The following is a 15,919-nucleotide window of genomic DNA, read 5'->3' on the forward strand; positions in this document are numbered from 1 at the left end:
CTCTCTGTTCAGCTTCAGATGCTGGACTGGAAGCGGAGTCCTGCGTGGTTTGCCGCCACGCCTCTGTGTTGTCAGTGGTGGAGTGTGTGTGTGTGTGTGCAGTGTGTGTGTGTGTGTGTGTGTGTGTGTGTGTGTGTGTGTGCCAGTGTGTGTGTGTGTGAGAAAGAGACAGACAGACAGACAGACAGACAGAGCCAGCGAAACAGAGAGAGAGACAGAGAGAGAGAGAGAGAGAGAGAGAGAGATTCATCCGAAAAGATGCAGGAAGACAGATGCGGTGATTGCTTCAACACATGCTGGAGAGCGAACATGGGGGAGTATCCAGCCAACGCCTTGATGAAATGATCTCCCCTGATAGGGCAGAGTATGAATAACCGCAGCTTCACGAGCCCTCTCAGCGGTAGGTAAAAATCACTGAAAGGCTCAGAGTCGTAAGACACAGGCAACAAAAATGGAAGAAAACGACTTTTTTTGTGTGTTCATCCTTTATTCATTGCTGTTGCCTACAGATCAGATGACCCGAATACAAAGGCTATGTCATGACTTTCAGCGGACAAACCTAATACCTCTTAAAAGTCTAAACTCCTACAGTGATGATAATTAAAACTGATCATAATAAAGTACAATATCTCATACATGCATTTGAAAAAAAAAAAGCAAAAAAAAAAAGCATGAATATCAGTTGTCACCGCAACCTTCTACTGTTGTGTTCTTCATAGGCTATATGTTCTCACATCGGGTATTTTTGTGGTAAAAGTATATATAGATAGATAGATATCTTCCTATAAGTTGACTCATCAGGAAAATCCACACGTTTCTTTGCCTCCGAACAGCATCTTTCTTTAACACTGTAGACGGTATGCGTCAATCAATTCTTGGGGGGAGGGAAAATTACCAAGAACCATACGATCAAGACTCTGTCACTCCAGTGCTGCAAGCAGGTAAACTCCAGAATCGGCCAAGTCGGTTTGGTTCCTTGGCTAGAGGAAGTGATGTAAATGTGTTAAACAAGTCAAGGGGAAGGAAGGGGTAGAAAAATCGTCGAGGAAACGTTGCGGAAAGTGTCTGGGGGGTAAATTGACAACAGGAGGGTGTGGGTGGGGTGGATAGGAGGAGGGGGAGGGCTGTGTGGTCTGTGTGCAGTGAGGGCCAAAGGGCAGACTGTGAGGTACTCGCAGAAATGTTCACATCGACTGCCATGGGAGCGGCTTTCCTCGCTGTGTTTGTTGTCCTGTCCGCGTTTTTCACAAGTAAGATGTTTGGGTTTTTTTTTTTTTTTTTTTTTTTTAGCTTACCTTGTTCTCTACTCCGTCTGTCTGTCTGACCGTCTGTCTTTCTGTCTCTGGATGTTTAGAAAAAGAAAGGGGAAAAAGAACCATGTACGTTGCTTATCTATTGCCCTTGTAAAAGAAAAAAAATCAAAAAAGAATTTATCTTGTCTTGTCTTGTCTTGTTTTGTCTCTGCTTCTGTCCCCGAGTCTTTGTCTCTCCCCCCCCCCCCCCCGCCCGCCCCCCCCCTCCCATCCTCCAAGCCTCCCCCCACTCTGTCAGTACCCGTGTTCTGTTTGCATAGGTTTTTGCTGTTGTTCAATTGTTGTTGTTTGTGTATTTCAAGTCTGGTCTTAAAACCCACCTCTTCACAAGATAGCCTCCCTCCCCTACCTCTTCCTTGTCTTCGGTTTCTTCAGAGTTATGCATGCGTGTGAACTGATGAGTGGTGTGAAAGTGCTTAGATCTGTCTCTGCACAAGATTCACTGAGCGCTATATAAATACCATCATCATCATCACCATGTATAATCATCAAATGTACTGTTGTAATTTATGACCACAGACGGACATCCAGGTTTGTGGTGAAAGATTGGAGGGGACGGAACTGAAGGGAGGAGGGGGCGGATGGAGCATTAGTAAAGTTTGCTCTGAGACTGGATCATTCTGATTAACAACTTGATGAAGGTGTTGATGGTGATGACAACAACTATCTTTATTCTTCCTGTTGCTATTATTATTATTATTATTATTATTATTATTATTATTATTATCATTGGTGTTGTTGCTGCTAGTGTTGATGTTGTTGATATATCATCCCCCTCCCTTCTGTTTCTCTGTGTGTCTTTGTCTTTTTCTGCCGCGGTCACCGGCACTCACACACACACACACACACACACACACACACACACACACACACACACACACACACAGAGAGAGAGAGAGAGAGAGAAAGAGAGAGAGAGAATGTTTCAGTTCTCTCAAGGAATCCATTTCACGCTGACCAGCAGCATAACCCAACGCGTTTATTCAAGCCTTGAGAGCATGCACATACAATTTGTGTTCTTATCAGAGTGGTGTTCTTTTTCTGAATTTTCCCAAAAGTCAATATTTATGTTGCCAAAGAATCTTTTCAGTGCGCTGAGTGCGTGCTGCATCAGTACAGGACTTCCGTTAATCATCTGATCCGTAGACTCTCATTTTGATTTTCCAGTCAAACGCCGTGGGAGAAACGGCGAGACCTTGAGCGGGAATCGAACCCAGACCCTCACGGACACTGTATTATGGGTCATAACCATTGTCACCTTACTGACACACACACACACACACACACACACACACACACACACACACACACACGAGCTCACATCACTTCATATATATATACATATATACACTGATCCTGTACTTATGACCCAATTCAGTCCTCCACCCAAAGAAAGCAACTCACCAAACTGGACCTACGCCCTGTATAACTTAACCGTCAGCCAAGTCAGCCAATAGGTAATTAACGTGAAACCAACGCCTAGGTTTCTGGTTTACTTTCCTCGGCTCGCGCGGCTAATATCAGAGACTGACATAAACTCACAGCTGGGCCAACACCAAAGCGAGAGGTTTGACTCAATGCTTTCTCAACTGCACTGGGAATTCATTCACAGCTCAGTCTTTTGTGAAGGACATTACTCTACTGCACTGGCTCTTAAGTCACAGTGCTGCAGTCTTGGGGGTTAGTTGGCCTTAGGGGACCATCCCAACGTCGACTGTCCTAAAACCGACTTGCCCGAGAAAGAGAGGGGAAGAAACCTGGGTAAGACTGGCATTCTTCACCATACTCAAATTCAAACCCAGACAGTTGGGACAGCAGTTGCTTCCTCTGCTGTTCTACTGGTCTTCGTCGGACACGACTATCATACTAAGGTCTCAGATTCAACTCTTACTCACCACTACTTCTGAGACAGTTGGTATCTCTGTGCAGCACTAAGTCAAGGTGAAGTTGCTGTGAACGTGAACGGCGACTGTCGCGGAGTGTTCTACGAAGGTCTGGGCTGCTTCACACGGGATTTTCCCTTCAACAATACCTATGAGCTTCCGCAGAACCCCGACTTTGTGGACACCACCTTTCATCTCTTCACTCGGGCCAACCCTCACAATGGGCAGCCGCTTAGGTGAGTGAGCTGGTCAGTTGACTAGTTAGGTAGCTCTTTTTTTGTTTCTTTCTTTCTTTCATTCTTTTCACTTGCGTTCTTCTTCTTCTTCTTCGTCCGTGGGCTGCAACTTGAGCCCACGTTCACTCGTATATTACACGAGTGGGCTTTTGCATGTATGACCGTTTTTACCCCGCCATGTAGGCAGCCATACTCCGTTTTCGGGGGTGTGCATGCTTGGTATGTTCTTGTTTCCATAACCCACCGAACGCTGACATGGGTTACAGGATCTTTAACGTGAGTATTTGATCTTCTGCTTGCGTATACACACGAAGGGGGTTCACTGAGGCACTAGCAGGTCTGCACATATGTTGACCTGGGAGGGAGATCGGAAAAATCACCACCCTTTACCCACCAGGCGCCGTTACCCGTGATTCGAACCCGGGACCCTCAGATTGAAAGTCCAACACTTAAACCGCTCGGCGCCCGTCGCCTTGTGTTTAATTCTATATTTTGTTTATTCACAACATGCGATAGAAAGAAAAAAAAACAAAAAACGATTTACCTCGCCTAACTGGCTAACCAGTGGAACAACCTGGCTAAATGTAAAAGCAGAATGACACCACATGCTTGCGATGAAGACAAAAAAACAAAAAAAACAAAACAAACATAAACGTTTGGAAGAAATCATGGCAACACCTAAATGGACCTCCCATGACTGTGTCTTTGTTATTGATACGCCCTTTTTTCTTTCTCCCTTTCTATTTCTTTCTTAATGCCATTTCCGTTTTCTCTAGAACTCTTTGTCTGTCTGTCTGTCTCTGTCTGTCTCTCTCTCTGTGTCTCTCTCTGTCTCTCTGACTCTGTCCCTGTCTTTCTCTTCTTCTTCTTCCTTTTTTGTTTCTTTTTTGATGTCCTTACCGTTTTCTCCATCACTCTCTGTCTCTGCCTCTTCCTCTGTCTGTCTGTCTCTCTGTCTCTCGCTTGATCTTCTACTTATCTGCTTATCTATCTATCTATCTGTCTGTCTATCTGACTACATTTCTGTCTGTCTGTCTGTCTCTCTCTACTGATCTATATTTCTACGTATCTGCTTATATATCTATGTATCTCTATCTATGTATCTATGTATCTATCTATCTATCTAAGAACCAATCTGTCTATCTCCCATTTCTACTCCCACACCCTTTCCTTCTGTGTTGGGTGTATGTCTGTCCACCTCGTCAGTCTGGCAGCGCCAGGACCTATCTGTCTGTCTGTCTACCTGTCTCCCTTTTCTATACCCATACCCCTTTCTTTCTTTTCACTGTGTGTCTGTCTGTCCACCCTGTCTCACAGCGCCAGGACCAGTGGAGGCCAGGGGGACGTGGGAGGGCCGGCCTTCAGCCGTCAGCTGCCGGTCAAGGTCCTGATCCACGGCTTCCTGCAGAACGACCGCAGCCCCTGGGTCCTGGAGATGGCCCACTCTCTGCTGGAACACGTCAGTTTCGTTGATTGTCAGCTCTTGTATCATGCAGAATTGGTCACGTTGATGTAGCAGTATGGTGGTGGTGGTGGTGGTGGTGGTGATGGTCATGGTGTGGTCAGAGGTGGTGGTATGTGTGATGGTTTGTGTGACATCAGTCGACAGCAATGGATAAGGCCCAACGCTCAGCTTACATCACAGGTTGTCATAAGCTTAATTTGGGCCAACAGCAAATTGGGAGCTGTATGATCAACGGTTTCTCCATTACAATAGGAAGTCATTTGCAGCTTAGTCTTTTGTGAAGGACTATGACCCTCAGACTAGGAGGCAAGATTGCACTGGGTCTCAGTGCTGCAGCCTCTGGGGCTAGTTGGCCTTTGGGAACCATCCCAACACCGACTGTCCTAAAACCCTCTTGGCCCAGAGAGTGGGGATGTAACTTGGGCAAGACAATCCCCACTATAATCAAATTCTAGCTCAGATGGTTGGGATAACAGTTGCCTCTTCTGCTGTTCTGATGGTCACAGTCGGACACGACTGACTATCATGCATTACATTATACAATGAATGAGGACTCAGAGGCACTGTGGCAGAATCAGGCTTTAGACTTCTGATCCAGTGTCCGCCAGTGATCAGGGTTCCATGCCCCGTTTTGGCATGGTGTTATGTCCTTGGCAAAGGCGCTCCACTCCGATTTCCCTCACTCCACCCAGGTGTGAATAGGTAGGTACCTGACTTCTGTTGATGAAGATCAAAACAGTGGAAGGAGAGGATCGGGCCCCGCCTCCCTGTGCCCAACGCTGGACAGTGTCAGATATGAATTCAGCGCCTCCATGGCCGTTGAAAGGTTATGGGATCTTTAACCTTTGGAGCGGATGAGGTAGTGGTGGTGGTGGCGCGTGTGGTGAAGGATGAGGTGGTTTCAATGATAGCATTTGGTGTGTGAGATGGCGTCGTTTTCCTCTTCAAGTCAAATGACCAATATCAACCTGGCGTTACGATTCTTGTTGTAGCTGAGGCATACTGATATTCATGTTTCCACCACCCAATCAGCTCTGAGAAGGGACAATCACGGGATCCTTAACGTGTGTGTTTGATCTTGCGCATGCATGTACATTCTAAGAGGACTCGAAAACTACAAGTCAGGACATAACATCAGACTGACAAAACTCTCCACCTTTAAAACTCCTTTGGCTGCCAGTGGACGAGCATGCTAGGCTGTCACCTCACTGACATAGTAAGATTGGATTTACAGGTCAGACTGTAAGTTATCATTTTTTTGTATCTGAGCTTTCCCCCCTTTGGAATGCATTACTTTTTGTTCAGCTCCATTGATGATAACGCTTTGCTGTTGATCTGTAAGGTAATCCTGGACCCAGAGCAGTACTTTATCCCGTGATCCCATGTGCTTCTGTTTTCAGGAGAACTCTCCGATGGGACACACTGTGGAAAGTTCTTTGGAAATCCATTATAGATGATGCCTACTGAACCCCCATTATCCAAGATCTTTGTTCAAATAACCATCACGTCCAGCAGTTGCGTTGCACATGAACTGCCATGTATAAACCCATGCTGTTCTTTGCTGAAATGATCGTTCTCCTGCATATGGCCGATAATCTGTTCTCGGACAAACGACTCCATCACCTTACACAGGATGCAAGTCTCCTTTACTGGTCTGTAGTTGGTCGCGGAAAGTTCACTGCCTTTCTTGAAAGTGGGTATAAGCTGAGCCTGGCGCCAATATTTTCGGATCTTCCCTTTATTCAGTGACTTCCTGAACTATATTGCCACTGGCAGTGCCAGAACGTCAGATGTATTCGAGAGAACTATTGGATACAATCCATCGGGTCCTGATGCTTTCCTGGTTTGCAGTTCTGAGAGTGTTTTTTTTTCGACTTTGTCGATGGGAATTTCAGTCTTTCAACTCCGTATGGTATTCATACTTTGGTAGGTCTGGCAGCTGTCCTCCTTCTTCCCCTGTGAACACGCTCCGAAAGAAGACATTCATTACTTCTGCTTACTCCTGGTCTGAAGTTGTTCTCGTTCCGTGTTCTTTTCGGAGACTGATCACCACTCCACTCTTTGATTTGATTCTATTTGATATGGATACTTATACTGCGCCTGTCCTCGGTTCGAGACGAGGTCTAAGCGCTTCGGAAACTCGGGGTCATTTGCACAACAGGCTGCCTACCAGGATAAAGCCGAGACTCTTTCTCTTAATTTTTATTTTATTTTATTTACTTATTTATTTCACACAAATCTATGAGGTAGACTCTCAGGGCCCGATCAGAGGTTTGGGTTTACGCGAAGGTCATCGTCTATTTGTTTTGTTTTGTTTTTTTGTTGTTTTTTTTTTTTGGGGGGGGGGGTTGTTTTGTTTGTTTTTTTTGTTTTTGTTTTGTTTTGTTTTTTTTGCTGCCCCATCATTTGCACCGTTTCAGTGGCATTACTCCCACGCCGCTCATTTAGATTCCCCCATACACGGACACACCCGGGTTCGTCCGTCGCTGTTCCAGCGTCGGCAGTCCACAGGGAACCATCGATGTTAGGTCGCCAGGAGGCCACACACCAGAGGAGACCCTGCACTGTTGCTGAGTCACTTCGGTGGTGTTCAGTGGTGCCTGTTCTGTTTTAACGTACTTAGGACACCACCTACTAAGCCCCCTTAGTTTTGTTTTTTGTTGTGTTTCTTTTTTTCTTTCTAATACAGTAGATGTGGTGTAGCGTGTATGGATCTGTCTGCACGCCCTGACACCTCCAAGAAAACCGAAATCTGATTATTCTGTCTCCAGGAAAACGTCAACGTCATCACTGTGAGCTGGGGGGCAGGAGCCGGCTTCCCATACGCCCAGGCAGTGGCCAATACCCGCGTGGTGGGGGCGGAGCTTGCCCGCCTCGTCAGGCTGATTGGCCAACAGAAAGGGGTGTCGCTTCGCCGCTTTCATTTGATTGGCCACAGTCTGGGCGCTCACGTGGCCGGCCATGCTGGCAGAGTTCTGCGTGGACAGATCGCAAGGATCACTGGTAAATCAATGTGTGTGTACGTGTGTGTGTGTTACTTGTATGTTCCTTAGATTGATAGCCTCATTAGATATCGCATTCATAATAATTTTTGTCAATAAAGATTGTTCACATTTAATAAATCATGTAATGTTATTGCCAGTTTGTTATGTGTAGAAATGTTTGCCTCAGTGGGTGCCGGGGTGGGATAAATAATGACATGGGATAGATGGACGAGACTGGTTTTATAGTAAGTCACTCAGTTTAATTTGGTGATTGGGAACATGACTAGTGAGTGAGGCGGAGAGAATTGAGAAATATTAAACAAGGAACAGCAAGTACGGTTACTCTTTGTGAAACAAAGGTACACAATTCGAACCATCCGGTTGTTTGTGCAAATGGTTGAATGAATGCTTGAGCTATTTGTTTGCTGGATTCATTGGTTTGATGGCTGTTTGGCTGATGAGTTGGTTGTGCAGCTGCTGGGTCTGTTGGTGGGTTGGTTTACATTGGTTGTCAGCTGAGTGGCTGGCTGGTCATTTAGTTGGTTGATTTGATCCCTTAAATCCCCACGAAAGCGGAGTATGGCTGCCTACATGGCGGGGTAAAAACGGTCATACACGTAAAATCCCACTCGTGTACATACGAGTGAACGTGGGAGTTGCAGCTCACGAACACAGAAGAAGAAGAAGAAGAAGAAGAAGAAGAAGATCCCTTCAATGGGGTTTCTTTTCTTTTTGTATGTTCTAAAATGGATCAGACGTCTAAGTTTTGTTCATTGGAGATGAATCCAATCTGTCTTTGTTGTTTGTTGTTTTGTGATTGAGAGATGCTTATTGTCAGTGTTTGCAAGTATTCGCCTTTGTTCGTCCCCCCCCCCCCTCTCTCTCTCTCTCTCTCTTCTGCTCTTTCGTCGGAGTTGATGCCTTTCAGGTTCTTCTTGGTTCCTATGGGTTAAGTCTTCAGTCTTCTTTTCGTTTGACCTCTTCTGACCTCACTGAATCATGTTTGTTGGTTTAGTTGGTTGGCGCGTGGCTCGGTAAAAACTGGTTGAAGTGGTTTGGTTTGGTTTAATTCTGCACCATATATGTTGGGTTAGTTGTTGGTGTATACCTAAGTTGTTTGGTTAATTATCTGGCGGGGTTTGTAGTTGAATTTAATGTATCGTTTGCTTGCCGCAACACCTTTCCTCAGACATCATTCTGTAGTGAGATGAAACGTGCTTGTGCACACCCGCGCATGGTAAATGCCTTCTTTTTTTCCAGTCATTTCCGTCTCCATTTCCACGAACAAGACGCCATGATTCCCTTTCAACTCTTTATTGTTGTGGCCCTTTTTTGGGAACGGGTGTGGGGGGGCTTTTTTTTTTTTTTTTTTTTTTTGCCTACGATCAGCTTCAGATCCGCTCTGTTTCTGCGATGGCCCAATCACTGAAACACACCGCTGCTCTTTCTCTGCCTCTCAGTGGATCCTACGTGTAGGTCCTACACCTGGAACGATCTCCATCAGTCGGTCGCTTTGTCAATTCCGTGCACTCAGCTCTCCCAACCTCTTTCCAAAATACTGTCCCCCACTCCACTCCACCCCACTTCTTCTCCCCTCCACCCCCACTTCTTCCCCCCCCCGCCCCCCCCCGGCCCCTCTTTCCTGTCCATAGATTCTCCAGCCTTCCACCCACTTTTATTTATCAGTCTTGTCTTCTTCCATCCCTGTCCCTCGGTTAAGTTCTGGGCATGCGTGTTTAAGTCGTCAGTGAGTGAACGCGGCGCTTTGATTTGTCTCCGCACGAGATTCAGCTCTGTATAAACTCGTTTGGTTAGTTAGTTAGTTAGTTAGACACTCTTCACTATAATCAAATTATAGTCCAGACAGTTGGGACAGCAGTTGCCTCCTCTGTTGCTCTGATTGTCATGGTCGGACACGACTGACTATCATATATAATTTTAGTTAGTTAGTCAGTCAGTCAGTTAGTTAGTAATTTAGTTAGCTAGTTAGTAAGTCAGTAAGTTAGCTAGTTAGTTCGTTCGTTATTCACCCTTTGTTTTTTCATTCATTTACTTATTCATGTATTTATTTATTTATCTAATCAATGTCAAATTTTCAAGGGCTGGACCCAGCAGACCCTAACTTCAGCTACCAGCCCACTGAGGTCCGCCTGGACTCCTCGGATGCTCGCTGGGTGGACGTGATCCACACTGATGGCGCTCCTTTCACCACCTATGGGGGTGAGTACTATGACTGCACAGTGGTTTGGAAATCAGTCACTGTTTGGTGTTGTGTACACAACAGTGTGGGGCTTATTAAAACCATACTGATAATGTCACCGCACGTGAGAGGTGTGAGGTGTGAGGTGAGGTGTGGTGAGGTGAGGTGTGGTGTGGTGTGGTGAGGTGTGGTGTGGTGTGGTGAGGTGAGGTGAGGTGAGGTGAAAGGGAGGGCGGTTGTGGAAGGGAAATCAAACTGTCATCCGAATGGCTTGGTCACAGTATGCAAACAACAAACAAAAACCAACCAAACAAACAACAACAAAAACCACAAATAAAGTTCCTCCCCCCCCGCCCCTCCACAGGTGACACAGAAAAAAGCCAGTGTGTGTGTGTGTGTGTGTGTGTGTGTGTGTGGGTAGATAAATGGACAGATATCTGTGTTTATCTGTAGATTGATAGAAAGATATATAATCATATATAAATGATACACACACACACACACACACACACACACACATATATATATATATATATAATTATATATATATTCCATTTCAGGTTATGGAACTCTGCAGCCGATGGGAGACATTGATTTTTATCCCAATGGTGGCCAGAACCAGCCTGGATGTCACTCGGACACCTCTGTATACAACTTTGTCAGCGATGCCTACAGAGAAGGAATGACAAGTACGTTCACTTGTACATTTGTAACACACACACGCACACGTACGCACGAATACACACACACATACGCACGCGCACACACACACACACACACGTACGCATGCACACAGAAATAAACACATTCATGTATGTATGCACTAACGCGCTTGCACATGCACAACATACACTCATAAAAAAATCGGACAAATACAATACAAATACAAATTGGTATAACGTGCGTGCGTGCGTGTGTGTGTGTGTGTGTGTGTGTGTGTGTGTGTGTGTGTGACGACGTGTGTGTGTGTGTGTGTGTGTGTGTGTGTGTGTGTGTGTGTGTGTGTGTGTGTGTGACGACGTGTGTGTGTGTGTGTGTGTGTGTGTGTGTGTGTGTGTGTGTGTGTGTGTGTGTGTGTGAGCGCGCGCGTGTGTGTGTTTACTCTTTCAATCTTTCTCGTTTGTCGATATACTGTATGTGAAGTTTGAAAGACTACGCACACGCACACACACACACACACACACACACACACACACACACACACGCCAAACTATTGTTGATTGTTAGCGTTCTCTGTGCCCCTGTGCTAACAAAGAGGCATCATAAATGCCCATGATCATCATCATCATCATCATTATTATTCAGTATTATCATTATTGTTATTGTTATTATTGTTGTTTTGTTGTGGTTGTTATCATCATCATCATTATAAGTAGTAGCAGTAGTAGTAGTATAAGTATTATTGTTGTTGTTGTTGTTATCATCATTATTGTTGTTGTTGTTGTTGTTATCATCACTATTGTTGTTGTTGTTATCATTATCATTGTTATCATTATCGTTGCTTTGTTGTTACTGATCATCATCGTTATTATTACTATTTGATCTTGACACAGACGCCGAATACGCCATGGCCTGCAGCCACGATCGCTCCATCATGCTGTTCCTGAAGTCCATCACCTCCAACTGCTCCTTCATCGCCTACCAGTGCGCCAGCGCGGAGGACTTCCGGGCAGGGGAGTGTCTGCGGTGCGGTAACCGCCCGTGCCCCTCCATGGGCTACCGCGCCGACATGTACAAGCGCTCTGGCCAGTTCTATCTCAACACATTGTCTCACCCTCCCTTCTGTGGTGAGATCATTGAACTATGGAGACTACTACCACCACCACCACCACCACCACCACCACTACTACTACTACTACTACTACTACTACTACTGATGATGATGATGATAATCATCATCATCGTCATCATCATTGTCACCATCATCATCATATGAATAATACTAATAATTATGGACAAACTCCCGGCCGTGTAATTGACCAATTTGGTATCAGTAATGGTAGAACTATCACGGAATGTCTGTTGCAAACACAGTATCAGTATCAGTAGCTCACGGAGGTGTCACCGCGTTCGGTTAAATCCATATACGCTACACCACATCTGCCAAGCAGATGCCTGACCAGCAGCGTAACCCAACGCGCTTAGTCAAGCCTTGAGAAAAAAATAAAATAAAATAAATGAATAATAGATAAATACATAAAAATACTACTACTACTACTTGCAAACACAGCAATGTATATCCATGGTATCCGGTCAGGAAACAACACATGTAACAGATACACCAATGTGTAGGATTCAGTATAGTCCAGTAATCCCTGATAACGAAAATGTCTCATTTCTCTTGGGAAAAAAAAAAAGAAAAGGAAAGAAAAGAAAAAAAAAAAAAGAAAAGAAAAGAAAAGAAAGTTAGTTCTCTCTCTGGTGCACAGGTTACCACTACCTCGTGCGTCTGACCCTTTCTGAGGACATGGGCAGCACCAATGGTCAGCTCCATGTGCAGATCACAGGCAACAATGGCCACACTTCTCCACTGCTGCTGCACCAGTAAGACTTTGTCCAGCAGTTTGATTTGCTGGCTAGTTTTGTTGTTGTTGTTGTTGTTGTTGTTGTTTTGTCTCTGTGTGTGTGTGTGTGTGTGTGTGTGTGTGTGTGTGTGTTATATTTTCATGTTCTTGTACCACAGTACACACACTCCTTTTCACTTTTGTGTTTGCAGTGTGTGTGTGTGTGTGTGTGTGTGTGTGTGTGTGTGGACAACAACTAAAATATAAACTGGCTGTGATCCATTTTGTTCATTTCTAAGAGAGATTGAGTAACATGGTAGTCTACTGACTCCTGAAAGCGACAATAACACGAAGTATTACTTGACATTGTCTACTAATGACTGTAATCATCATGAGATAAATGAAACAAAGAGACTGACCAATGAACCGGGCATGGACTGTCCACAGGGGTGCTCTGACTGCTGGTCAGGTGGTCAGTGCTGTCATGCTGTCGCCCATGGATGTGGGTCACGTGACCAGTGCGACCTTGACCTTCACACGCAGCAACAGCTACTTCAACTGGCTGTCCACGTCTTCCACCATCAGTCTGAGCGCCGCCAAGGTGGAGGGCGTCAATCGCAGAAACACGTAAGTTTCTGTTGGTGGGTTTTTCTTTTTCTCCTCTTTCATCCTCTTACATTCACGTATGTCTTAGAGGAACTCTTCCAAGCAGAGTGGTGACCTAGTGACAATGTGTCCATCTATGATCTAGGAAGCGAGAGAATCTGTGTGCGGGATCGAATCCCATACTCCCCAAAATTTTCTCCCCCTTCTCCACCAGACCTTTGAGTGGTTGTCTGGACGCCAGTAATCCGGATGAGAAGATAAACCGAGTTTGCATGAGTAGCATGCACTTAGCACATGTACAAGAACTCATGGCAACGAAAGGGATTTCCCTGGCAGCAGAATTCTGTAGACATGGTAAAACAAATACACTTGTAGACAGAAAAAAATGGTGTGGCGCCGTACTCTGGCGATGTGTTCTCCCCTCGGAAAGCAGCCCACAATTTCACACAGACAAATCTGTTGTGACAAAATGTAATGCAATATTATTCAGGTGTGGTCGGAGCGAATTCAAGAGGGTTAAAAAAACTGGACAAAGAATCACTGATTGTGTGCTATCAGGATTTTGGTTCGCTCATCAGCTTCCAATAACAAAATAGACCAGTGTGTTTGTATAGGATTGTGTATCTGTCAACCTTTTCATCAAATTCCATGGCAGTCTGAATACATTCCACATTAATGAAGCAGACTTCAGTATAGTTCATAAAAGTTTCAGCTCTTTGCCATGTTGTAGATGGTATGAGTCAAAGGCAGCAGCCTTCATATTATGATTTTACCATTTAAAATAGTTGTACCTTGGCATTTAGAATCCTTTATGCTGGACGCAGACTCGTCATTGTGAACTACTGGAAAACTGGTTTCTTTCCATACAGAAAAATCCAAACTGAATATCATGCTTATTTCGTTTTGGTTTAGTACAAAAATTTTTTTTTTTAAAGTTTTACATTTTGAAGATGTTTTTTGAAGCTACACTTGTATAGGAGTGCTTGTTTTGTATGTTACAGACTGTATTTTTGCCCTGGGTCCTCTGAAATCCATCCAGGACGACCTCTGCAGCTGAGGAACGGCACCAGAAGGCCGGGAAACTGTTTCAGAGGTTGAGTCCCGAGCACACCAAGATCGCAGAATACACTTTCCCACCTCACCGGTCACCACAACGCATGACTTGATGATTAAACTTAAGAGTGAAATAAAACCAATTGCAGTTCTCCACATCACTTTCACATATGTCAAGCCATAAGAAAGTCTTCCATTTCAATGTTCTAGCATTTGAAGCCTGATAAAAGTTTTCCATGTCATCTTTCAAGCCCTATATATAAGTATAACGTTTTCCATGTCATCTTTCAAGCATTTTAAGCACTGCAGTTCATTTTCAAGCTCTTCTAAGCATATACAACCCTAATAAAACTCTTCCATGTCATCTTCCAAGCATTCTGTTTTTAATCCCTAATAGTCCTCCATCATGTCCTTCGTTTAATTTCATGCCCCAATATCTTTTTCTCTATGTGAGATAAGTAATGGGACAACTCGCTCATGGGCAGGAATACGAGACTCATACAACTGCTCACATCCTTTCTTGGTGTGTCTTGTGGTCAATCAGTTTTAAAGGAAAAGCAAAATGTACATACTCACAGGGAGAAAGATCATAACTGCTGTTGGATTTTTTTTTTTTTTAAATATGTTTTGGGTATCCTTCTCATCCCACTTCCAACCTTAATGTTACTAGTGTGTGTGCTTCTAGCTGTTACACAATTAATGTTTTATCACATTATTAGTTTATACTAGTGATGTTTTTCTTTGTCAGTTTTACATTTGTGGATGTCAAAGCCACGTACATTTGAATACAGTCTCAAACGCTTGTGCACTGCACATGTGTAAAATTCTTACGACAAATACAGAATATTCTTGTGAAAATAAAATGTCTCACAGAGAGAAGGGAATGAAAGGGAGGGAGATTGAAAACATGTGTTGTACAGAGAGCTTGCTTTGGGTTTGACAGAATACGCTTTTCTGACACACACATTCGCATTCAACTTCTCCCTTTAATGTCCTGCTTTTTTTAAAAACACACATGTGCATCCATCGTCTCCAAACTATGTCCAGCATTTTCAGAAACACATGTGCATTCAATTCTCCCGGCTATGTCCAACATTTTTAGAGACACATGTGCATTCAACTTCTCCCTACTATGTCCAGCATTTGTAGAAACACACTCACATTCTACTTCTTCCTATTATGTCCTACATTTTTAAAAATGCTCACATTCCAACTTCTAGGTCCTGCAGTTTTAAAAATACACTCACATTCAACTTCTCACCATGTTATGTATTTTAAGAACCACATTCATGTATATACGCACGCAGATCAAATATGCATGTTAAACTTCCTGTAATCCATGTAAGTATTTGGTGGGTTATGGAAACAAGAACATATCCAGCATGCACACCCCCGAAAATGGAGTATGGTCTGCCTAAATGGCAGGGTAAATGAACAAAAAGGGTCATACACATAAAATGTTATGTGTCTGTATGAGTGTGTAGTGTGTGTGAGTGAAACCTAATTGAATGACACAAGAAATGAATAACGAGCGCCCAAACGGCAGCTGTTAGTCATCTCAACCCAGGTAGGCAGCCTGTTGTGCAAATGACTCCTTGTTTGTAAAGTGCTAAGAGCTTGGTCTCCAACTGAGGATAGGCACTAAGTAAGTACTCATATCATTATCATCAAACAC

At 44.2% G+C, this 15,919-nt stretch overlaps 1 protein-coding gene across 1 annotated transcript; it reads left to right on the top strand.

Annotated features, from left to right (window-relative positions):
- Positions 1 to 1,098: 1,098 nt before the first annotated feature.
- Positions 1,099 to 14,878, top strand: LOC143280054 (pancreatic lipase-related protein 2-like). Its single transcript, XM_076584542.1, has 10 exons — positions 1,099 to 1,250; positions 3,243 to 3,432; positions 4,750 to 4,891; positions 7,669 to 7,900; positions 9,982 to 10,101; positions 10,642 to 10,770; positions 11,635 to 11,868; positions 12,511 to 12,625; positions 13,033 to 13,212; positions 14,193 to 14,878. The coding sequence occupies exons 1-10, from the start codon at positions 1,181 to 1,183 to the stop codon at positions 14,287 to 14,289; spliced, it is 1,509 nt and encodes a 502-aa protein (XP_076440657.1). The 5' UTR covers positions 1,099 to 1,180; the 3' UTR covers positions 14,290 to 14,878.
- The last annotated feature ends 1,041 nt before the right edge of the window (positions 14,879 to 15,919 follow it).

The sequence above is a fragment of the Babylonia areolata genome, chromosome 3, assembly GCF_041734735.1.
Source record: "Babylonia areolata isolate BAREFJ2019XMU chromosome 3, ASM4173473v1, whole genome shotgun sequence".
Taxonomy (NCBI): Eukaryota; Metazoa; Mollusca; class Gastropoda; order Neogastropoda; family Buccinidae; genus Babylonia; species Babylonia areolata.

Coding starts and splice junctions, on each gene's coding strand:
- LOC143280054 (XM_076584542.1), top strand. CDS start 1,181: ATGTTCACATCGACTGCCATGGGAGCGGCTTTCCTCGCTGTGTTTGTT. Junction 4,892..7,668: donor CCCACTCTCTGCTGGAACAC/GTCAGTTTCGTT, acceptor TTCTGTCTCCAG/GAAAACGTCAACGTCATCAC. Junction 11,869..12,510: donor GTCTCACCCTCCCTTCTGTG/GTGAGATCATTG, acceptor TCTGGTGCACAG/GTTACCACTACCTCGTGCGT.